This window comes from Anas platyrhynchos, chromosome 3 (genome assembly GCF_047663525.1).
Source record: "Anas platyrhynchos isolate ZD024472 breed Pekin duck chromosome 3, IASCAAS_PekinDuck_T2T, whole genome shotgun sequence".
Taxonomy (NCBI): Eukaryota; Metazoa; Chordata; class Aves; order Anseriformes; family Anatidae; genus Anas; species Anas platyrhynchos.
Window position 1 is genome coordinate 26,257,932 of NC_092589.1, and position 25,075 is coordinate 26,283,006.

The 25,075-nt window shown below is 40.3% G+C and overlaps 1 protein-coding gene and 1 long non-coding RNA gene across 4 annotated transcripts in view; both read right to left on the reverse strand.

Moving 5' to 3' along the window:
• The window catches only part of SYT14 (synaptotagmin 14), a 98,009-nt gene extending 89,549 nt beyond the window's left edge, over window positions 1–8,460 (reverse strand). Inside the window, exon 1 of one of the 3 annotated variants that reach the window (XM_027452995.3) lies at window positions 8,328–8,460. In XM_027452995.3, coding sequence (XP_027308796.1) covers window positions 8,328–8,340 — 13 coding nt within the window. In that variant the 5' untranslated portion in view covers window positions 8,341–8,460. The remainder of the gene's footprint in view (window positions 1–8,327) is intronic. The other 2 variants (XM_027452997.3, XM_027452996.3) reach the window with 2 other exon arrangements.
• Window positions 8,461–8,761: 301 nt separating this feature from the next.
• LOC110354295 (uncharacterized) lies at window positions 8,762–14,018 on the reverse strand. The gene is made up of 2 exons (XR_002406053.4): window positions 13,870–14,018; window positions 8,762–12,532 (listed from the first exon to the last, which is right to left on the reverse strand). It is a non-coding gene; the product is annotated as an uncharacterized lncRNA (long non-coding RNA).
• Between the last annotated feature and the right edge of the window lie 11,057 nt (window positions 14,019–25,075).

Genomic DNA, 25,075 nt, shown 5'->3' on the forward strand with positions numbered 1-25,075 from the left:
TCCAACCTTTCCTTGAACACCCCCAGAAATGGTGACTCCACCACCTCCCTGGGCAACCCGTCCCAGTGCCTGACTGCTCTTTCTGAGAAGAAATGTCTCCTCATTGCCAACCTGAACCTCCCCTGGTGCAACTTGAGGCCATTCCCTCTAGGCCTATCACTCGTTACCTGCGAGAAGGGGCCGACCCCCAGCTCCCCACCCCTTCCTTTCAGGTAGCTGTAGAGAGCAATGAGGTCTCCCCTGAGCCTCCTCTTCTCCAGACTAAACAACCCCAGCTCCTTCAGCTGTTCCTCACAGAACTTGTGCTCCTGCCAGCCTGTCCCAAGCTTGCAGTGCTGCATGGGCTTGCCACCCCTGGTCCGGGACTTGACATTTGTTCTTGTTGAAGTTCACACGGTTACCATCAGCCCTGCCCTCCTGCATACGAACTGCTCCCCTCTCTGCTGTCACCCACAGCTCAGTGAGGGTGCACTCCATCGCTCTGACGAACACATCCAGGACTTGTTTCCAGAATTAAGACCATGGTACAGCTTAGGACACTGTGTATACAACACATACTTCTTCAGTTTAGCAGCAAATCCACACATTACTACTTGCAACACAACATTACACTGCACCACTGAAGTCTTTGTCAGCAGGTGTAACTTCAGGGGCACATTTTTTATGTAATACATTACTTTCCAACTGAGGTTTGTATTTTAATTAGCATTTTGATAAGTTTGGACTACATTCAACAAACATGCACTTAACGTTGTATTCAGCATTAGCTCTCTTTTCCCTAGACTAACCTGCAAAGTCTCAGTGCAGAACGCCAACACCAAAGGCACTGTGTGGCATGAAAAGCGCGAGTGGCAGCGGTACGACCCATGAGAGCCTCCCTTGCTATGCCACAGAAATGTAGAATGGGACAAGCTAAAAGCCAAATCAGTTGTGTGATGGGCTAACTTGCCTGGTGTATGCGTAAAATACCAGTGCTTTGGCTATGAATGCAAGATACTTAGGAAATCTATTCTTAGAAGAATTATGATATAACATATACCAAATTTATTCTAAAATACAACTATAAGGAGAGTGTTCTGGCTTACGCATACCAACAAATCTACTTGAAAATTTGTCTCAAATAGAGACAAATTCTCAAATGAACTGATCTTAAGAAAGAATCTGATTTTAGAAGAAAGGACAGCTAACTAAAAGAAAAAAAAAATACTGGAAACACTTCTAAAGAACAGCAACTCTGTAGGTGGTATCAGTAAGGTATTTTTTCCTAAAAGGTTACCTACAGTCATCAGCACATCCTCACAGGTGGTGTAAAATTAACTTTGTATTCCTGCAGTACACTTGTTACAATTTTAGTCTGTAAACAATATTGTCTATGTAAAAACTGAAATTTTTACAGTTGAATGCTCACTAGTGGTCAAAAAGCAAACAACATTAGACTTTATTAGTAAATAGAAAGTAAAAAAAAATGCTACTTCATGTTCTTTAATCACCAGTGATAGGACCCGTGGGAATGGTGTCAAGCTGAGGCAGGGGAGGTTTAGGCTAGACATCAGGAGGAGGTTCTTCACCGAGAGGGTGCTCACACCCTAGAACAGGCTCCCCAGGGAAGTGGTCACTGCACGAAGCCTGTCTGAATTTAAGAAGTGTTTGGACTGTGCGCTTAGTCACATGGTCTGAACTTTTGGGTAGACCTGTGTGGTGCCAGGAGTTGGACTTGATGATTCTTATGGGTCCCTTCCAACTCGGGATATTCTATGATTCTGTGATTGTTATGTATCCTCATCCTGCACATTTTGTGTGGTTGGGACTCCTCTCTGACCTTCCATCCTAACGAATAAAACAAAACTACAGAAGGCACAAAGAAAGGAGGAGATAAGTCCATAAAAATACACAGTGGTTTTCATAGGAGGAGTGATTTAACAGACTCTTGGACTCTTCCTGGAAAAAAGATGCAACAGATGGTGTGTATAAGCAGGTAAATAAAGAAGAGTTATTCACTGTCTAACCCACTAATAAGAGAAATAAGTATCTGATTAAATTAGCAGCAGATGTGTTCAAGGCAAACAGTTTTCAAGAGTAAGTTAAGGTTATAAAAACATAAGATTGATTTCCAACTTCCACTGTAAAGACCATCTCCTCTGCTTGCACCATTTAGAATAACTGTCTAATAATTCACAGAATCACAGAATTTCTAGGTTGGAAGAGACCTCAAGATCATCAAGCCCAACCTCTGACCTAACACTAACAGTCCTCCACTAAACCATATCCCTAAGCTCTGCATCTAAATGAAAATTCTAAAAATTATTTCGCTTATAAAATCATCTAATCTGTCCTGAATTAATTTAAGAATATTTTGTTTGTTATCTGACCATAAAAGTAGTGACAAACATTAGAACTTTTCTGACACGCAGAATACTTCATTTTTAATTATATTTATATTCAGCAACACCGATGCCACTGACTAATGAATTAGCAATCAGTGACAATTAACCAAGAATAGCATAGCCATTTCTGTTTCTCAAAAAAATGCTGGGTCCAATCCTATCCACAATTAAATAAATGGAAGCATCTTCACTGAGTTTCAGAAGCCAAGAAAAAAAGAGGTTAGACAGATTGTATAAACAGATTATATCATAAAGTTGAGAGGTTCTCAGGGACCATCTTTCCCTCGCCATGAAAATATCATCTCAGTTTCCTTTCTACCCAGAATCACAAGACACTTATCTTTCCTCACTCTTCTGACAACTGAAATACAATTTTACCTTGTTTTCAGTCAAGTACTTCTTCAAATAAGTCTTATAAGTGGAAATGAAGAGGTACAGTATATATCAGTAGCAACAGGAACAGTATAAATGGTTTGAACCTGACCTAAGACCTGTGCAGTATTTTTCTTTAAATATGAGTAGAAAGAGAACCAGCAGCTACAGTAAGAATGGTTATCTCACTGCAAACGACAAGAAGATAGTAGTGCATATTGGCTGGGGGTGTATACTCTATCAAATGCTCTGGAACTAAGAAAGAAGATGTCAACAACAAAAGTTGATAGTAACAAAGAGATAAAAAAAAATCAGTACATCTCTTAACTAATTTCTACAGTTTTTAGCTAATACCACTGAATCAACACTCGAGAGCAAAGATTCACAACAGAAAGTAAGCCAAGAAACAGGATTTTTTTAATTTTTTTTTTTATTAATGATCTATGGATTTGTGTATAATTTATTTTAGAAGTATATGTTTTAAAATTTGTAATCAAAGAAATTGTGAGAAATAATTCATGGAAATAGTACATGTAATTGTATTTCTCGTATTTCAGATAAAATAGTAAGGTTATGATACAAAAAGAAATTATACCAAGAATTTGTATTTCAAAAGATCCCAGAACGTAGGAAGAATGCTTATTTTAGACTACAAAATAAATACTTGTAAAATGTGTGTCAATCACAATGAACCTATCATTTTTCACATTGAAGATTATGTTCCTCGTGAAGATTATGAGGTGATTTGCCAACAGATTCAACTTTCATTTGCTGTCTTACAAATAACTTTCAAAACCATGCCAAAGTTTCTCCATCTCACTCCAGAGATGGTTTTACACAGAAAGCAGAAAGCTTCTCCCACCTGCAAGAGTTAAATACTCAAAGATTAGAAAGTGCAAGGATTAAAAGCTGACTTGAAATCCCTACTCCAATCCCCAGGTGCACATTTAGCTCAGCATACAATATAAGACCTTTGCCTTTTTCAGTGTGAGACCTGACAATATTCAGAAAAAAGCCAGGGACTATCAACTGTGGGTCCCTCACATCAGTCAGTGCAGAAGCTGGAAGAAGCCTACAGGGTACGCCTGTGAATAAGGTGAAGAGAAAATATGACCCAACAGTCACAGCAGTTGAAAGTGTTCCACAAAACAGCTAGACTTTCCTTTTATTTATAAATCTCCTGCATTTTGATGGGCAATATATGCCAACATTTTTAATCAGGCAGCCACTGGATGTTTGCTTTCTTGTGTGCCCATCCTGAATGCCAAGAGTTCCCATTTGCAATAGTGCTAAGCGTTCAAAATGAACCAGATTCCAGAATTTCGCTCTGAACAGATCACCTCTTCTTATATGAAGTATGATAACTTCATCTCAGCCCATGGGGAGCTTGTCAAATAGACGTCTGTAGAGGATTAGAGGTTAGATGTTTTTAAAAGGCACCCCACTCTATTACCATCAAAAAGGCAAAGAACTAATAGCTTTTTTATTTCAGTAGCTCCGTAACACTCCAGTGATGATGATGTAACGCAAATCCATCCAGGAAATTGTTACTTTTGCACATGGCGAGGCTTTACTGTCATCAGCAAATAATGTAGGGAATCATACTTACAATGGCAACAACAAAAAAAATACCAGGTAACACCCACTGAATAGTTTCCACTACAGACGGTGAATGAGCATAAAATAGCATTAAACAGATTCTGTGTGGCTGATCAAATCCAATACCCTGACGCTTGATCCACCCCACATTTAACAAATGTGTTTGAAGTGGGCCTTGGTATAAAATAGGGCTTCTTATGTTTAGGCTTTATTCAACACTGCTGCTACTCCTCAACATGCACCCTGGCTGCAGCAGCATGGGTCCAGAAGCACCACAGCCTATTCAGGTCAGCGCCGACTGGACCTCTGTGTCACCTCCTGCCCTACAGCACAGAATATCTGGGGTAGCCTGGAGTCTAGGTAAAACTGCTCCCTAGGCCAGATTCAACCCACGGGCCACACATACAATAGTCCCACCTAGGCACTGTATGTAGCTCGTTCCTTGGTTTCTCCTCTGGATTATGAAGTTTTTGCCTAGGCATGGTTTTCACGTAACCCATATGAAGCAGTCAGTGTTCTAACTCCTCTTTCTTCTTATATCCATAAATAAAAAGTAGGTTCATTTAGCAATTTTGGCTTTGTTTCCCAATGAAGTGAGGGTTATATAACTTAACAATCTACTGCCAATGAATTCAGGAGCTAATTTACATTAAAATTGACACAAAGTTGTCAGAACTTAATTCTTTCAGGATTCAAAGCTTCATGAACATCAGCAGCCACCAATCTCACCAAACCCAGGGACATCCAGCCAGCCAATAAATCCATGTAAACAGCTGCACCTGCAGCAGCCAACTAAACAGCTGGCAGACAAGGATTGGAAGGGAGAATGAGCTTGTCAGAAACAGCAAGCTGAGTACACGCCAGAGACACTCTGGAGACCCAGGGACAAAAAGAAAAGCATTCGAAAAAGCCTACACACATGAAGAGGACCTCAGAGTACAACAGGAGCGTAACAGGAAACCATAATGGAAAACTGTTACACTGGTGGGATCAGAAGGGGAAAATACAGGAAGCCAGGTTCATTAGTCTCATTACTCAATCAATAATTTAGTAAATGACAGCACTATGCTATAATTCCTTCTTCTCCGCTACATTCACTTTATCTGTACAACTCACTACTCTCTTTAACACTGCTTCTGAATTCTTAGCACTGAACCCCTCACGATGCAAGATAACTCGGTCTGGAACAGCTCACCTCTGAACACATTCCCTTCTTTGAGAAATGCACAGTTTTCTATAGCCTGCACCACATTAGAGCACATTCAAGTGCAGCCCACAAACCTGGCACAAGCAGATCCATGAGGATACGCAGTTCTGCCTCAGGTTATAAAGCCTCCCACTGTGACCTTTACCTTTCTCCTCCCTGCAATACAATTTCCATTGCTAGCTCCTCACCCAGACCTCAAATCTCAACTCTTAAGGCAGGTGCCTAAGTCTTGCGACTGCTCAGAGGAGCAAAAGCAGCATACAGAAACCAAATTAACGCTGCCATGAGGAACATTACCATGGTGATGCTGAAGGACTCTCAGAAACGGCTCCTCCACTCTCGCTCTTCCCATCCCCAGCAAATGGCCACCAGACCCCATGCCGAGGCAGCCGCCATCGGGAAGACCCAAATCCCAAGCTACCAGCTGTGCTGGTCTTACCACTCTCCTCCATATCTGCCATCCTCCCCATCCCAGTATTCTCCGTACTGAATGAATTTAGCATTCTTCTACATTATGTGGAAACACTACACAATAAATAACCTTGCATCTCAAAATAGAGCTGCTACTAAATACTAACACTCATTTTGTTTAGGAAGAGAAATATGACAGAAATAAGAACTGCAGATAAAATTATTTAATCCTATTTAAGACAAAACTTTTCCCAATAGATTCCCTGCTGCTGTTTCCTAGCAAATCTGATTGCCCGAACTATGCAAACTATATACCTGATGCCTGTATAAAACAAAACACCTAAGAAACAAATAGAAACATCTTTTAAGATGACATTAACTTTTAAAGAGAAAGATTTAACTGCTCCTGCAATCACTAAATTAGGGCTTTGAACCTGGTCACATGAAGAATATAGTTGTTTTTTGTTTGTTTGTTTTTTTAAAAAAAAAAGGTCCAGCAGTAACCACAATGCAAAAAAGTACCTAAGTGTTGGCACTGACCGGAACAGCAGCGGTCACTGCCCATGGTCACTGGCTCCTTGGTTCTCTATACCGCTTCATACAAAAAGCCTTTTTTGTTTTTTAGACAAAAAAATGAGTTTTAACATTAGAACTGATGTAAACTTGTAAGCTGACAGAGTGACACTAGAAACAGCACTTAAAGATTTTTAAAAGCAGTCAATAGACTAAATTCCTTGCAGCTAACAAATCCTATTTTAATTTTCTGCACTTTGCACATATAACTATATATAACCTGCTTCAAGAGAGTTTTGAACTATTTTACATTTATTCTTCAGTCAAAAGTTATTAGCCTTGCTTATTGCATATGACTTTACCACCTCCAAAAAATCTGTGCAACTGCAAAGTCTTTTAAACCAAACAAAGTATTTTTTTCCCGTTAACTTAATCACAAACATTTACAAATTTACTTGGACATGATGCAAATTCTGTGTTTTGCCCCTTTGGACTATAAGTCCGGGGGATTCATCCTGTCTTCAAGAGTCAGTATTCATCCAAACCCAACCCATATTTTTAAACACTGCTGACCAGGAAATCATGTTGTTCAAAGCAGGATACTGCAACACAAACAGAAGGAGGTGGAGTTCACCAAGATGAGGAATAAAAATTGTAACACCTACCTACTAACAAATCTACAGGAATCAGCTATTTGGTTGTGAACAAAGAGGATGCCACATTCCTGTTACAGACTACACTGGAAAAATGCATTTTCGTTTCTGTCTTTAGACAGAGAACAAAGTGAAAAACCTAGTAGGTCAGTTTCACGATTGGATATTTTTACCCTGCCTCCCCTTTAATTAGAAACTACAAAGCAAATTCTGGATTCATAGAATGGTTTGGGCTGGAAGGGACCCTTAAGTCCATTTGTTTCCAGCCCCCTGCCATGGGCAGGGACACCTCCCACCAGACCAGGCTGCCCAAAGCCCCATCCAGCCTGGCCTTCAAAGACTTCCAGAGCCCAAGTCCCATGATAACAATTTCACATTCGTACAAGACAGGCTATTTCTACATCTGGCCTTGATGAGAGAGGTGTTGTGTTCTTTTCACAGGCTAAATTGCTTAACCCATTCATGATCATTTGCTTTAACTTTTAAGGAGCGATGCCCTAAATCATCTGAAAATATCAAACATGGATTATTATTTTATTTTATTTTTTGGTGAGTATTTTCCAATCCAGCTAATTCCCACAGCTTTCTGGAATAACGCAGCCTGCATCACTAACCCAAGGAAACCGCCAGCCCAGGAGCATCCCACTCGAACACAATCCGGAGCCGTTTGTGCGGTTTCTCCCCTCGCTCTTTCCCTACCCTGGAAGTTACGACAACCGCTTTCGGAAGCGAGCGCTGCAGCAAGGGAGCAGCGCACCTTAAAGCCTTATTTCCCTGCCATTAAAGTTCGGGGATTTTTGTATTATTATTTTTATTTTTTTAAGGAATTCCCAGCAAAGCCCACTCTCTGAGCGGAGCGGGGAGGCGCCGGGGCGCAGCCTCCACCCCGGGCAGCCAACAAGTGCTCGCAGCATCCCTCTGCCTCCCTCGCTGCCGCCTGAGCGCGGAGCCTCCCTGGAGCCCCGCCAGCCCTGGGGCCCGGCTGGGAAGCGCTCGGTGCAGAGGAGGGCCCGTTCATCCCGTTATTTTTTTTATTATTTTTTTATTTTTTTTTTACCCAGGGCATCCTCTGCAGGAGGAGGCGGAGGGGATGAAGGGGGCGCCGTGCCCGGGGGAGGGGAACGGAGGAGGAGGAGGAGGAGGCAGCGGAGGAGGAGGAGGAGGGGAGCGCGTTATTGGCCTACTTACCGTCAATCGCCATGATCCCGGCGGTGGGCCGTGCCGTGCCGTGCCGTGCCGGGCCGGGCCGTGCCGTGCCGTGCCGGGAGGGGAGGGATCGGGGGGGGGGGGGCGGGCAGCGGAGGCGCTGCCGGCCGCGGCGCTGCCGGGCGGGAGCGCGGAGCGGGGCCGGGCCGGGCCGGGCCGGGGCGGGGGCTCGTGGCTCCGCCCCGCTCCCGCCGCCGCCACCGCCCAACGGCCGTGCGCGTGCCCGCGAGGCGGCCGTTTAACCGGCGGGGCGCGCGCTCCCTCCCAACCGCCTCGCCCCGCCCCGCGCCCGGCCGTGAGGCGAAGCCCCGCCCAACCGCCTCTGTGGCGGGGGCTGCGCGCCCGCTGCCCCTCACGGCTGTGTGGTTAAAGGGGGGGGGTGAGGTTGGGTCCCTCCCACCATAAATATGTGTTTGTTTATAAAAAAAAAAAAAAAAGGTGGGGTAGACGCGGTTTTGAAACGTTTTTGCCCCGGTGTCAACAGCTGGTGGCTCTGGAAGTCCCCAGCACCTCCTAAATTTGGGGGAGAAAATGATAAAGGTCGCACCACTTTGCATATTTTCATCCTTTTTTTATTATTATTATTTATTTATTATTATTATGATTTTCCCAGAGCTATTGGTCGAACCCGACACCTAAACCATCGAAGCGTTAGTTTCAGTCGGTCTGTGGCTCCACAAGCACCTCCCTAACTCCTCCGTCAGGTGTGCAGAGCTCGCCTGTGCAGCTAAAGAGTTGCACATCACAGTGAAAACGCTGAAAAAAATAAATAATAATAATAATAACAATTAAAAAACTACTTTTTGCCAAGTAAAGCCATTGAAAGACGGGAAATGTCAGAATTAAAATTACCCAAGTGGTCGTAACCCGCCGCACAACGCATTGCAATACAGTGCCACTGCACGATCGATCACAGACGCTGCTCCCTCCTGTCACACCTCTGACTGACTCGGAGCACAAGACAGATGGCATCTGAGAGTGAATCAGGACACAGTAGTGAACAAAGATACCAGAAATCTCGGTTTTGGTTGCTTTCATTCCCAACTCTAATTTTCTGTAACCATAGTGTCCAATTTCCTCTAGTTTTGTGGGCATGAAACTGAACTAACACTGTTATGTGGAGCCATGTTCACAAGCATGCTATGTATCTTCAGAAGAGCCTGACACCTTCACATTTACAATGATCTTCCACAAATGCTTGAAGCACATTTAATGCTAGAAGGGATTAGAAGAAAATAGAAAGGGTTAATGGATCTGCAGTACTTTATGTAGTTGTTTCTTGAGGGAGCAGGTTGTTGTCTGGTGGAAACCTGGCTATGGAGGTCCTCTGTTGTGTCTTGCACGCCGCCTTCACTTCCCCTGCCCACCTTTGGCTCCTGCCCCACTGCTTGCTCCTTCCTTTGTCACACTCCCTCCTGAACTTTATCTTTCATCTCCTTCATTGCTGCTTCTGAGCTCTGTTGCCTCCAGCGCCCCCAGCCATCTCTAAAGGTCTGCAGAGGTTGTCCCCCATGGGATGCCTTGCTTCTGCGCCCTGCTCCTCACGCCCCAGGCTCCTCACACCCTACTAAAGAAGCAGCAAAGGGTATGCAGTCTTGGTGCTCCCTGGCCCTGCGGCATTTAACACAGGATGCTTGGAGCCTGAAGGAAGTCCTGCCAGGCTGTGAAGAGCTCCTACAAGTAACAGAGCAAACAGAAGGACTGTGTTATGGATATTATGAAAGACAGCAGCCTGTATGTAAAACGCCTTTGCTGCGTAGGAAAGCTACTTGTACAATTGGAGCTGTAAGGGAAAAGAACACAGCTGTATACCTGAACGGTTTCTTTGGATATGAACTGACCAAGCAGGAAAATTTTCACAAGATCATGAGAAGAAGCCAATTTGGTACCAACATAATCCTTCTGTTAAATGATAAGTTGCTGTTCAAATCATGGAAACATTAATCTCCTCCAGCCTAACCGCCTTCAGAAATGTTTTGTCATATGGCAAAATCAATGCATTTTCTCAATTTCGTTCCTCACCGAAGTTAGAAAAAGCAACTACAGAGCTGAAAAGCAAAGTCAGGCTGAGCAAAATGGCCATCTCAGAAATCATGAGTCCCTAATGATAGACATTTGTCCAGATTAAAGCAACAGTAAAAAGGATTTTGAAAGAGAAAATGTCAGCAAAGCTTACGAGCAAATATAGTTCTTTGTCCCAGCACTGACATTTACCTCAGATCACCCCTATGATTTTCTATTCTTTCCTAGAAAGTGTTCCAGCCCTAAAATTTTCTGCACAATTTGTCTTGATCACCATCTTTCTGACAGCATTACTGTGTTCAGCACAGGAATGAGGACTCCTGTGGGATCAAGTATGTATGAGTTGTTAGCTATTCTTCTCAACTTTTTTTTTTTTTTTTCTTTTAACCCTTTTTTCTCCCTTTTAGGCAGTATCCCAGAACAAAGGATCTACCAGCCATGGATGTCAGCAGAATGTCCCAGGACACAAACTCCCACCCATAAAGAATCTGAGATGCAGTTTGCAAGATGTTTAAAGGGTCATCTAAATTTTTTGAGACCCTCACAAGCTGTCACACTTAAGTGTGCAATTTGCAATCATGTTTGCAATTGACATCATGGAATACTTTTTTTTTTTCATAAGGATATGTTTAAAATTTCTAAGCATATTCGTACATCATATACTTCTGCCCACCACCAGAACAGCCTACATTTTTCAGCATTATCAGGAGGGACACCTCTTGGACAAATTATTAAAGATCAGCTGTTTTGGTTTTGCTCTCACGTTACAATTGCAACAGTGTAAGCTGTATCTCCCTCCATTCGCCTCATAAAAGGAACACAGCTGATCAGTTCTGAATGTCAGAGGCTTTCTCCTAAATCCAGGGGCAGCTCTTTTTGATGAAGGCACTTAAACTACTTGTCTGCCTGCTGCACAGAAGGACAGCTGTGCACAGACAGCTCAAAGTGAGACCTTAAGTACCTGATAAATCAATAGAGACTACAAATGATTTGCAGGTTATCAATAGTTTCCTACCAAAAGGAAGAATATCATCTGTTGCAATGACACATTTGCCAACAGCAAGTTTACTACCATAATAAAACTAACTGATGCATATAGATAAAAGTTTTATCCCATAAGCCCCAAAGCTTTCAGCAAACAACCTACACAGGAGAATCTTCTCCCACTGCACAGATGTGAAGCCACTTTGGTGATTAAAATTGAAAGCTGCTGGAAAAATTTGGCATGAGGGCCATAGGAGAATAAGCACATTAAAAATCATGAAGATCTCAGTTACTGCAAAAACAAGGACAGTAATATAATGTGTCTATATGAGATACAGCATAGTTTAGTCTACATAGTATAGTGACACAATTGCATGTTAAGACTAACTTATTAGTATAATTTACATACATTTGTGTTTGCTACATATAAATATTTGATTTTTCTGAGAACTCTAAAAATTTTTCTCAAAATCAGCAAATATTTATTATGAGAGATTACCTTGTAATTCTAAAGTTATCTGATCCCTGCTATAAATGGATTATTTACATATTTAAGGTAAGATCCTCACCAAACCTACCAGAGTTTTTTCTTCCACCTTGGCCATACTCATTATTGTATGAGTATATATGTATATATTTATATATGTATATATATGATTACAGTCAATGCTTAATGAAGATATAGAATATATAAAAACTATAGCATATATGAATGAAAAACCTAACTAAAGGGTTAGAAGACCTAGGCCAGCAGTAACCAGAAAGGTTGAGGCTCTAGATTAATACCCTCCTATTTAGGATGCCAGACAGATATGCTATCTATAACTGTCCTGACATGAACAAAATGAGATCACAGTTAAATAAGTTAAATGCAGAAATATGATGGTTTCACTGAAATACCATTGGGAGTGATGAAATGAAGAGCATATGCAAGGTATTTTATTTAAAACAGAACAAAACGCCTTTTTGTTTCAAGTCTTTTTACTTCTTATCATATTTAACTTAATATTGAAATTTAAATGAACCATCTTGATTTTATCAAAATAAACTCTTTCTGTAAGAGAACTCAACCTTTTGTTGAAATTTCACTTAGTGGGGTCTTCCAAGGGTACATGTTTCTGTGTGCATACACGTGTGCATGCACTCGCTCATGTGTTCCTTTTGTCTGGTTGTCTTCCAATCTGGAATGAAAACAGATTTTGAAAGAATAGATGAAAACTCCCACAGAACCGAAACTTTTTTTTTTTTTTGGTTGGTTGGTTGTTTTGTTTGCCTGTTTTTTTAAACCAGTAGCCTTAATAAAGTTCCCGTAGCTTGATGTACACTTCTAGGGTATTCTACCCTTGCAGATTATTTACAACAATGTAAAAATATGTCTTGCAGCAACAGCAAAACAAATGAGACAATCCCAAATGCTCTAACCCAGAATGTTGAAGTTAAAACCTGACCTCTGAGGTATCTTCAAAAGATAGCTCTCAAAGCTATACTTGCTCCAGTAACTGAAAAGATGGCTAAGAATTATAATACAGTGCTGTTGTCCTAATTGATTTGGGATATCAGTTTACATCTTTCCCTAAGAATTGCTGGCAGCAAATTTGTGTATGCTGCCAATCAGATTTGGAAGTTAAGTCTATTCAGATTAGTTTCTCACACAAAGTGCTCTTTACTAGGACGTTAAATGCCTGACCTTTTAATATTAAGGTTTGCATTATCAGGCTGTTGGCACTAAGCAAACAATCTGTGACTCTCAGTCTTAGCTTCTCAGAGTTTTTGTGAAAAGGTTATGAAAGACAGCCTGGGCCCTCTGACAGAAATTGCCTGGCTACATCTGGTAAGAGAGATCTACCAGATACCCTCAAGTCTGCCATTGTTGGATGAGGATCATAAACCCGACTCCTGAAGCAAATTATCTGGCCAAATACCACTCAGCGTGTAACTTCATATTCATGAATAAATGATTGAGAAACTCAGAATATTTCCAGCAGCACCTTCCTGCTGCCAAGTACAGGACTCCATGAGGTCAGATTTTCAACTCAGATACAGTTGGAAAGGGTCTTGTGAGCTAAGACAAAGAGCAAGCAAAGACTGTTGTTCAGTTTCATATTGCTAATCTGTGGGTAATATGTCTGCTACAGAAAAAATCTGAAAATGTAAATAAAAATGTGAATTTTGGTGCTTATTATTTTTGCTGATGTTCAATTAGCCACACAAGTTGCATGAAGACTTTAGGGCTGGATAAATTCAACAAGGCCTCTTAATGGTACACTCAAAGAACTCAGGTGGCTCAAGTTACTGAAGTAAACATCATCCCACTGTGCTGCACTGTTACGAAACAAAAGCATCGTGAAGGTACAGTTAGGAATGCTAAGTGCAATCCCAAAGAAAATGTGCTTGTCAGTTAAAACATAACCTCTTACAAATGACAGAATTTATAAACTAAAATTGTGCCAAAAAATCCTGTGTCAAATTAATCCAAAACCCATGTGGACATGACATTTTTTTCCATGAGACAGGTTACCTGCAGATGTAGACTTTCACCACTTCCCTCCCTCCTCAGAGGGGTATTTTTAGCTCTTCCCATCACATACTCTGCTATACCACCAGAGGTAACAGCACATGCTGCAATTATTCCAGAGCTTTGCATATGACATTTGGTCAGTCAAGAAGCTGCCGAACAAAAAGTATAAACAATGAACTGTCATAATTGATGACATTTCATCAGTTCTCCTGGCTTTTTCTTCAATGGGGGCACTAATTTCATTTTCCTCTTCCTCTACATGGATGTTCATTTCCACAAAACTAGAAGGAACCTAATTATCTCTGGGATCTTGATGAACTTGATCAACCGTTTCAAAGCTGAGGTTCCCCTCAGCTTTGACAGGCAGAAGCATTTCACAAAGCAAGCATGTTGACAGAAGCCTCATTTGCTTGGAAAATCAGTCTAATCATTTCAAAGACCAGCAAGCAGCCTACACAATTCCTGCAAAATAGGAAAAAATGAGCCATTCAGCTACAGCAGCAAAATAGTGTGTACAATTTAATATAAACGTTACATGAACAACAACAGAAAAATGTTGCTTTTTCAAAGAAAGGTATCACATGCAGATCTCTCAACATACAAGTGGAAACAATGGTACTTTCTTACAGAACACATCTGTGGGCTTCTAATTAGAGAAACCATGACACATGACAGTGATGTGAAAAGAGGCAGATACATGATATGAACAAGCAGCCATTCAGAAAATCATGTCTATTTTATGGAATAAATGTTCTTCCTCAAAAGTGATCACAGGTAATCCCGCAGAACAACACACTGGACCAGCACTGTCCCCTTAGCAACTGACAATGCTGTAGCCACAGTCAGACCACTCGGGGTCTGTTCTTAGCAAGGAAGAGATGCTGGTTGGTATCCTCAGCCAGTTTAATTTCTGTCTAATTGCAGTGATTTAGCGGGCACGTGCTCCTGAGAGCTCAAAAGCCTGTGGGGTGCCAAGTGCTTTCCTTTTCCATTGGACTTAGATGCTAGGAGCAGCATTGCAAAATTGATTTTAAAAGTCATAAGGGTTCAACACGCTGCATCCAGATAATCTGATGCTTCTTTTACCGATAAAAGCTTTACTTTGGCTCTTAATTATTTTGAATATTCCCAAGGTACACCGCAACATATGATCTACTCTGATTTCTGGACTTCGCAGAGCCGTTCTTAATGCGTTCTGAACATATGTTCTGTTCTTACTTTTAAAATAATTTCCAGAATATGTCATTCATTCTGATGGCACCACAAGTACTCTACTGTTGCATTAATAACACTACTGCATTTAAAGAAACATTTTTCTAAAAATGTATGCAACATGCAGAATTATTAAAATCATTGTTAAATGCAGGAAACCTATTTAAATAAATTTTATGACTAATATCTGTATTGTCTTATTAAAAGGTTATCTCTGATGAAAAAAACACGTTATATGTAAACTGGAACTATAGTCCTGCTTTTTCTAAATATTACTTCTCTATAGGATCCTAGTAAGATTAAGAATTCTGCAGAAGAGCTCTAGAACTGAAGTCAGAGTATAATTAGTATGAAATACTCAGGCTTTATTTACATCTTTAAGGTAATTAATAAAAAATAAAAAATGAAAAAGTTCATTAAAACCATTCTGTATTTGTTAGCTTAAGCTTTACATTAGACATCTAAATGTTTTTCACAAAAAGATGCATCTTAATTTCTCTGCTTTTCTAAAAGCTTAAAGTAGATGTATTGAAGTAAAACAGTGTTTAATTTCAGATTCATTAAATGTCCATCTAGCACTCACATCTTTTCCAAGAGAGACAAATAAGCAAATTCCTTTGGGAAAAAAATGTAATGCAAAATTCAAATAAAATGGAAAATATATTTACAAATGTATATTTTTTTTAAATGATGCTGAAAACAAGTTACTGTGCCATGCTGTTATTACAATATTGATAAAACTGTGAGGCAACAGCTGGAATAGTCCTTTCTAACTTTCTGCCTTCTTTGTCCCGCTCCAGCATCAGGCTTCTGTTTCATTCTCTACAGCTATACACTACTCTCCACACCTGGGACTCCTCTGCCAGCCTCAATCTACCCAATTTCTCTGCCTTGGCAGTTCTTGTCGGCTCCCAGAATTGCTCAGAGTCCAAGCCATGGCCCAAGTGAAAGCTGCATTCCCCATCACCATTTTCTTTGCCAATTCTTCCAAAGTCCTCATTGCTGGTTTCGTTCCCTCTCCTCTGTGCACACTTCCCAGACTTGGAAGGTCATTCTTTGGCTCTGTGTTTCATTTGAACCCGCTCCCATGCCTCAGCTTTGACATTCTTCCAACTGCAGAGTGTCTGACTCTCCGAAAGAGAAAAGTACTCCGCTGGAATTACATCATTGTAGTTTAAGATGGAATCTGGCGCTTCCTCTTTAAATTATTTAACAAGACACTTACCTGATTAACTACTTGTTGCATCATAGAATATTTCAGTTGAAGAGAAATCAAGACCCTTTGGTTAAATTTTCAGTAAGAGCTGCTTCAGCTTGCAATAACTGCAGACATTGAACGAAGCTTTTTCATTACTGCTAAATTTCATTTATTCCTTAGCACAGTGTAATTTAAATTATTCTTTTTAATCTCAAAGCCAGTATTTGCTGTCATTAACATGGCAAATGACTAGCCAAACCACACAGATTACATTGTGTACATCTTAAATGATATGCAGGAACAGCTGGTTTTGTCAGCATTTCCTTACATTTTTCATTGGTTACAAAAGGTATAAATTTATTGGTATAAATGAGTCCATCCTGAAAAATGCCTTTGACTATCCAGAGTTTTGTGCCTGGAAAAGTTTAGATCTATTAAACAAAGAAAACATAGAAAACACAGTAGGAAAGACTTATACGGCAAATCTTTTGAGAAAAATGGAATTATGTCTAGTCTACAAGAATGTCAATAAAATATTATATCAGATGGGACAATGACGAGAATGGGTGCATCTCAGACTAACTGAACCTCAAATATAGATAGTAGCTGCATAAACAAATATAGCAAAATTTGCACTTATTTTATGTTATGCCTGCACTTTACTGTCTTCACTGTATTGATCTCCACAACACTACTCCAAGGTAAGGAAATATGTTTTTCTTTATTCTACAGAAAAATAACTATGATGAAGAAGCCACACCTACATTGCTCAATAAAAAAAGGACCAGGGACTATCCTGCAGCCATAGGGTCACTTGGTATAGCCTGGATGCAACCACCATGTCTGGTCCTGCATTCTTTTTTGGCCTCATGCAGTACCTCTGTGGTCCAAACATATTATTATTGTATACATGCTTTTTCTTTTTCTTCCCCCCCCCCCCCCCTTATTTTTTTCCTACTCAGAATGCCTGAAATAGCATAAGAGCCACATGCAGTCTATAAAAATGTATATCTGTGGCACTTTTTGATGTGTAGGTAGATGTTGAATACCATTGGGCATGTTATGATGGTACGAGGAGGTGATTAAGTCATCTAGAAATTTGTTCAAAAACTATGTAGGGCACAGAGACCTGGTACAGGTTTTCCTGAGCCACCCAGTTGCAAAATTTTGCTGTGACAAATGGCTTACAAGCTTTTCATGAGGTTAAGGAGCTGGAGCAGGGAACTGTATCCCTTAATTAAACATACCAAGTAGTCTAGATGTACTATGGACACTTTGCCCAGCCATGAAAATCTAATGGAGTCAATTTTTCTCACACTGATTAAGTGCAGGACACATCCCTAGGATGTTAATGTACAGACTACAATCTGTCTTTCAGAATAGGGATAGCACAATGACACTGATGCCAGGCAATTCATAACGTAGAAGAAGACACCGTCAGAAAACAATTTGGCTTTGCTCATTCTCTCTATGGAAAGGTTGTTCCCATAAAATCTGAGGGAATTTATTGTCAAAGATATCTCATCCTCAGCACTATTTCTCATGGCTGAGTTCCATTGGGTTTATTTATTTATTTTTAAATGAAAAGTGCATTGACTCCAATCTTGCGCTCCGCTTTTCATTAAATGGTTTGAAATGGAAACAGGTACTTGCTCATTTAGCTATTAAAATAAGTTGATAAGATCCATAATTCACAAAATGTGAATTACTATACAGACTGAATTAATGAGCTTATATGAATTCATAAATTATGTTAAATAAATTAATACACAAACTCCAAGAGGAGATAACACTCAGGGCTTGATGTTGCATGGAAACACTCTGCCACTCAACTGCATGTTAACATTGCTATCAGAAACAAACAAAGCTGGTGTATTCAGTCTAGCAGACCAGTGCCTTCATTTAATCCATCTGAATGAACAGTGCTACTAGATACTGCTATGGCACAGAGTACAGTTCTCATAGTTAAGGCAAATCTGCCCAAGTCTAGACAGCATTAAAGCGGAGCCTTTTTGCTACCACGATAGCACAGCAAACAGAGCTTGGAGCTTACATTCGTGAGTTACATGATATGATGGGTTTTAGACAACTGAATAGTCTCTCGATGAAAAGAAATAGTTTGTATCTAAGATGCATGATAAAAATACACTTCGGATGATTCAGGAGCAAATCACTTACACGTGTTACCAATCAAGCAACACACTATCAATGACTACCAACATACAGTTTCTCTGTTCCAGTCACTAATCTACTGAGTGTCTCTAGGTAATATTCACACTAAATGCATTCAGCTGCAGTTATTTGGTAAGGTACCAAGGAAAAAGAAAACATATTTGTTTCATACATTGTTTTTTGTAGCATCCTGTTAAGGAATAAAATCTTAACGTGAACAGATCATAAGGAGTTTTATGGCAGAAAAGCTAAACCTAATGAATGCATTGGTTTTCCAAATCACATATATACAATTGAAGCACAAGAAGTCAATGTTTTTTGTTTGTTTTGTCATTGTTGATTTGGGGGTTGATTTTTTTTTTTTTTTGGGGGGGGGGAAGGGGGAAGCTAATGCTGTTATGGCATAAAATTAGGGAATTTGTTAACTAGCTACCGTTTGCAATAGTCTCACAATAGAGAACAACTGGTCATAACAAAATCACAACATACCTTCCTACCATTCATAATTAACTTTTCCTTGGAATGAGAGGAACACGTTGTCCTGTTGCAAAAATAACAGCGCACTTGGTTTTGAGCCAGAGACTGTAATCACAAATGTATTTCTCACAGGCAGCAACTTAATTTACAAGAATCTAATTAAGTAAATGAATAAATAAATGAAACTGAGAAAATGCAGCCATATAAGGAAGACCATTTTGATCTCCAGCACCAAACACAAGACTGGAGTCATAAGACTTGGTTTGCTCAGAGCTACCATTAACTTCCCATATAACCACAAGTAAGTCATAGGTTGTCTCTGTCTCAGTTACTTTGATCTGGCAATTAGCAACTTTTGGACATGGCTTAGATCTCTAGGCTTCAAATGTGATCAATGGCTAAAGCGTGCAGCTTATACAGAAGAAGTTCCAGTTATTTCAATAAGTAGAGATTCACAGTTTCAACAGTTCAGGCTTTCAAAGTGAATTATACCTTGTCTACAGGTATTCATAAGGGAATTTTAGTGGAATTATATGCCCACGTGATATGATTAAGATCAAAGGCAGTGGATATAATCCAGCTTTGTGCAAAATCAGATCCATGCTCTACAAATCCCACTCACAGGTTTTGCCACAAAATATACTTTTCTTCTAAAAGTCTGCATTTGCTTCAAGTCAACATATTACAACTGTATCATACCAGTCAGATCAGCAAAATTATCATTTAACCTTCAGAGTCAGTCAGCAGACATTTATATTTAAAGATAATTTACCACCATGTTCTAAATGAGACAGAGATATGCAATTGAACAGAAAGTATGCAATTATATGCTGATGTTCAGTAGGCTGAGAATGGTTCTGAGTGACTCTACTGATAAATACATACAAGAAATACACTGAGCTATAATGAAGTTAAATGCCAACCCTTTAAAAGTTCCTACTTCTAGAAAGAAAGTTAGCAAACATTTGTCACCACCACCTGAGAACGACCATACATCCTTCTACCACTGACTCCCAACTCTACTGCTTTCCTAGTTCAGTACAGGGACTTGTAACAAGCCAAAATCCAAATCCAACATATATTTGTAGTACCCTGTGGAAGCCACAGAAATCTACCATTTCCACAGATGTAACAGAATCTGGAATTTTGCTCTGAAAATGTTGGTGCATTTCATTAAATGTGTCCAAATTATCCTGAAGTAACCAAAGACACCAAAACATGTGGGAAATGGGTCTTCGTTTTCCTGATACATACTCATTTTCACTGGAGCCTTCTCTGATTCAGAGCACAGACAGAACAGAACTCTTAAATCACAATCAATCATAATTTTAAGGCAAGTCTTCTCTGTCCAACTCATATCCTTTATTTTAGAAACTGAGATGTGCACTATAACAAATGAAGAGCTGTAGGGAGAGAAAGAATAGTTTTCTCAATAAAGAACTGGGCAGGCATTGGAGAACCGTGTTTTATTGCCAGCTCTGCCACACGTTGCTGATGCTATGCTAGACAAATCAACACTTTTAGACAGATATTCCTCATACAGCTGAAAGAGGAAAGAAAAACTAAAGCTCATGTTTTGTTTTAAAGTTATTTGTCAGAGCAGCTTTTTGGGGATTATCTTTCCAATTTTTCTCAATTTCAAAAACAATTTTAAAAACCTCCTTGGAAAAGATTGATTTTTTGATGCTTTGGATAGGAAAGAGACAAGGAGAGAAAAAGAAAAACATGCTTCACTTTCATATGTGCATAAATTAAGACCATAAAGGAAAAAAAAAATTCAAAGGATCTGACTTCCAAGCTTTCAAAAGCATTATCCCATATGGCTTACATTTTGCCCAAAGAAATAGATTCTGCTAGCTAGGGACAGCGAGAGAACAACACTGGGGAAGCGTGTTCAGCAGCGTCTAAGCAGCCTCTGACCTGTGAAGCTGTGCTCCCACGCTGATCCACGGTGACAGTACAAAAGGGTGCGTAGGAAGCGAGAGTAGGCGTATGGCTGCTGAATCCATGCCAGTGCCATTCCTCTGGCAAAGTCCCCTCTCGGGGAAGCGGAGCTGTTGCAGAGGCTCCTGCACGCTGAGGGCTGCAGCTGCGTGCAGGCAGCACTTCCAGTTCTGCACAGCCTGGGGACAGGTCATGGGCAACCTTACCACCCACATGGGGTGCCTCTGCTGGACTTTCCCATTTTTGCTTGGGATAGCAGACAGAATCAAGCTCCAAAACCAGGATCTATTAATAAGAATGAAGGGAAATAATCAATGCATTCTCTATAACACAACTTCAACATGTCCAAGTTCATCCACTGCTCTTTATGGCACTGCTGCCATCATGGGAACAGAAGGTGACTCTGAGGAGTTACAGAGCAGCGGTTCAAAAAGGGACACAAAAGCATTTACAGAAGCTGCAGGGAAATAACATAACTTTTCTTTTACCACAATGCTTGCAGTTTCTGTTTTGACACTGCTAGCACAAGAATAAATACCGAGAAGAGAAATTTAATCTACATTCAAAGAAATGTGATTCTAAAAAGACAGATCAAATCATTTTTTCAATACGTTGCGACAGTGTTCTTGAAATGAAGGGCTGCTTTGTGTAAAAATAGGCATGGATTAGACCTATCTCCTGAATTTTATCCTAGGATCAGTATTTTACAGAAGCACTGAAACTGACGCATTTTTATCTAAAAAATAGAAAAAAGATTATGGGTTGTATTCACCTGATACTCAGCTCTCAGTAGAAGTAATTAATGCACATAACAAAACACTATGTCTTTAGATACTGCTGTCTTCAGATATTTCTTTTTTATCATCTCTTACATAGCTCTACAGAGCAAATTTCAAGGCCTGGCAAGCAGAGACAAACTGCTACTGTCGGAGCCTTTCACAGCTTGGGAAGACAAAGTTACCATCCGTATAACTTCCAAGCACTTGTGCAGGGAGTCCATTTGCAAATTAATTACATAATGCTTCATTTGACATCAGGTGTATGTGTATTTTTTTAGACAGTGGTGCTCATTTAGAACCCAGGCCAAAGCATCTTGAATGGTTATTACAATTTTGAATCTTTAACAGAAGCAGGATGGAGTCATCACTTTAAAACTATATAAAATTCTAGAGAGCTTTAATTCTATATATACTCCATCTTGTATCCCTGAACATAAATCTGTTTTGCAAATGCAGAATGAATATGTCTTTATACAACACCCACCTTAGTTCACTGTTGCTAATAGAGAGACTATCACAAATGCTGTGGTTTAAAATACAAGAACAAAAAGCTCCTGTGTCTCTGGGTGGCCTGTCATGGAAATCCATAGGAGGAGTTCTCAAGAGATTTTAGGTGGAAAATTACAGTAACAATTATCAGCTTCCAACCTGCGTTCCCATGAATTGATGTGGTGACACGCATTTGCATTTCTCTGATAGGAAATGGTAGGGCATGCTAATAGCTATTGAGTAGTTTAACAATTATTTAAATTCAGGTTAACCCTAATTACATTTTCTTTTAAATCCAGTGATTTTCCCCACCTCCAGTGAGAAGAACCACGTGGCAAGGCTTGTGTGCAAAGAATGGTTTCTCCAGCTTGTCTCCTGCCAGCTCCTGCTGGGAAAGCCCTGAGGAAGCCATGGTTTTTGATCTCCTGCCTCTTTCCCCAGCCCTAGGAAGCTGAGGGATCTGAAAGGATCAGGGCAGGTTCAGTCCCACAGAAACAGTAATTGAGCTTCGCTTATCCTTTTCAGCCTGGTAGCCCAGCTGCACCACCGAGCCATACACCTGGCCCAACCAATACCAATAACGCAGGACCCAAACTCTGCCATAAAAGCTGGGTGCAGGACAATCAGCGAGGCTACTAGAGAGGATGGCAATCCTGATTCACACTGCTATCTTCATGGAAACTGATTTAAGCCTTCAGCAGAGGGCTGCCCAGGCTGCACCACATCCCTGTGTACAGCAGACATCAGCAGAAGCGTTATCTTCTCACTCCTAAACAGCATGAGGAAGCCAACAGGCACAGACCTCTTTTGCAGAGCAAAACTAAGGGGGATTTGCTCTTCAGACTCTCTGTAGCTTCTTTCTGTTCAGCCAAAAAGAGCAGATGATCTTGGAGGCCTTTTCCAACCTTAATGATTCTGTGATTCTAAGTAAAAACAAATTCCCTCCGCATCCCAAAAGAGATTACATGATTCCCTCACATCTTCCAGAATGTCAACCCCAGATCTTCTTTACCCTCTAATTTGCTTATTACCAACAGATAGTGATTGAAACACACACACAAGCCATCTCAATGATTTAAGTGAGGGTTTTCTTTAGGAAACCTTGACACAGTATAATCAGAAGCACAGCCATTGTTCATTCTCACCATTGACTAATTTAATTTAGCTTTTAACATGTGACTAATTTTAATACTATGGGATAATAATTATGTTTGTGTTCTAATGATCAGTGTTAACCTAATTAGTGACCATGAGAATTCCCAGGGAAAGCAATTACATTAGAATTAAGATTGTAAATATTTTCTTAATGGAAAACTTCCAGGAGAAGACTAATGTGCTCAAAGGCTACAGAAATAGGAAAATACGTAGCATATGTAAAATGACTGGCATAATGAATTTGCAATTCCTAACTGCTGCACAAGATAAGAACGTGTATAACGTGATGTTAGAAATTTATCCATACATAACAAGTCAGCCATGTAATACTTAAATCAAGGCATTTAAGCTTCAGCTCACCAGACACGGCAGAAAGCCTTTTCAAGAACCTCCTTATCTGCTTTCCAGACAGAAGAGCTCTCCTGTCCCAGTGAAAACTGTTTTGGGGACAGGACCAATCCCCGCTTGCCTATTTGTCCTTCATTCCTGTCACTTTCCTGCTGATAATCTCATTTCCTGGGGATCTGTCCTTGATGTTGGCATTTCCCCACTCACAATTCAGCACAGGAAACCCTTAGAGCAGGGTGGAGGGTGCAGTGAGTTGGCACTTGCAAGCCAGAGAGCTGCAGCATCACACACAGCAAGTAACTCCAAAATTGCTGCTGGGCCCTGGAAAACACAAACCAGATGCAAACTGTATGGGTAGAATAGAGAATGCCACAGCTAAACTCATCACAAGACAACGACTGGTATGCAAATAGAAGGACAGTCTCCAAGAAAGCATCATCTGTTCCAGCAGACACATTCCCTTCCTGACCTAAGCAAAGGTCTGCTGTAAAGAGCTTGCTTATACGGCACCCACAGAAAAACTCTTCTAAGTCCTCCTCCTTTGCCAGAAAGTGGTGCTCTGCTATGTTATTCTGCATAGCCATCCTTGTAATTAAATGACACCAAATACCTGAATCATGACAGTTCCTCTGAGATGACACAGTTATTCATACCTGAATCTGACCCTCCTCTCATTTACTTTGGTATAAAAAGCTTTCTTTTATGTCACTTGTTGCAAGCGCTCTGCTAGATTTACATTACTTTGTAACACAGGTAACATACTGCTCAGCATGATCCTCAGAGGCTACATTCCCAGGTACTGGGATGATTCCAGTTAGAATATTGATTTAAGATAAAAGCTTCATATTGGATTGGAAATGGATCTTTCACTTGACCAGATGGTGTTGTATTATGGAACCATACACAGGTCTCCTCTGAAAACCTTTTCTTCCGTGTGCTCAGAGTCAACCTTCCCCAGACATGCAGAAATAATACCTGGAAACATCACTTCCAGCTTTTGTGGGGATTCAAAGTGAACAGGGCAAGCACTGTTCTCTTGTCACCTTCCAGCTCTTGGATAAACATTTATCTCAGTTTCCAGCTGTATGCAAAGAGTGCCAGAAACACATCAAGCCTGTATTACATCTTATCAATTATGTATTGTCTCCAAACACAATACAGTTCTTGAAGTCTAAGACACAAAATAGAAAAATAGAGAATGTGTTCCTGCTGAGCTACAACATATCATTTATGCATAAGATAAGGATTTTCACTCTGAAAAGTGCAGCTTTTCCCCTTTTTATCGTCTCCTATGGTTTCTAATCTAAGTTACGTATTTAAAACAGAGACAACTAACCCACTGAAGAATTAATGCAGGTGATATATAGAGGAGATGCTGCCTCCAGTACGCTGTAGGTTTATCTTCTGCAAGAATTTGTAAGGAAATCAGTTT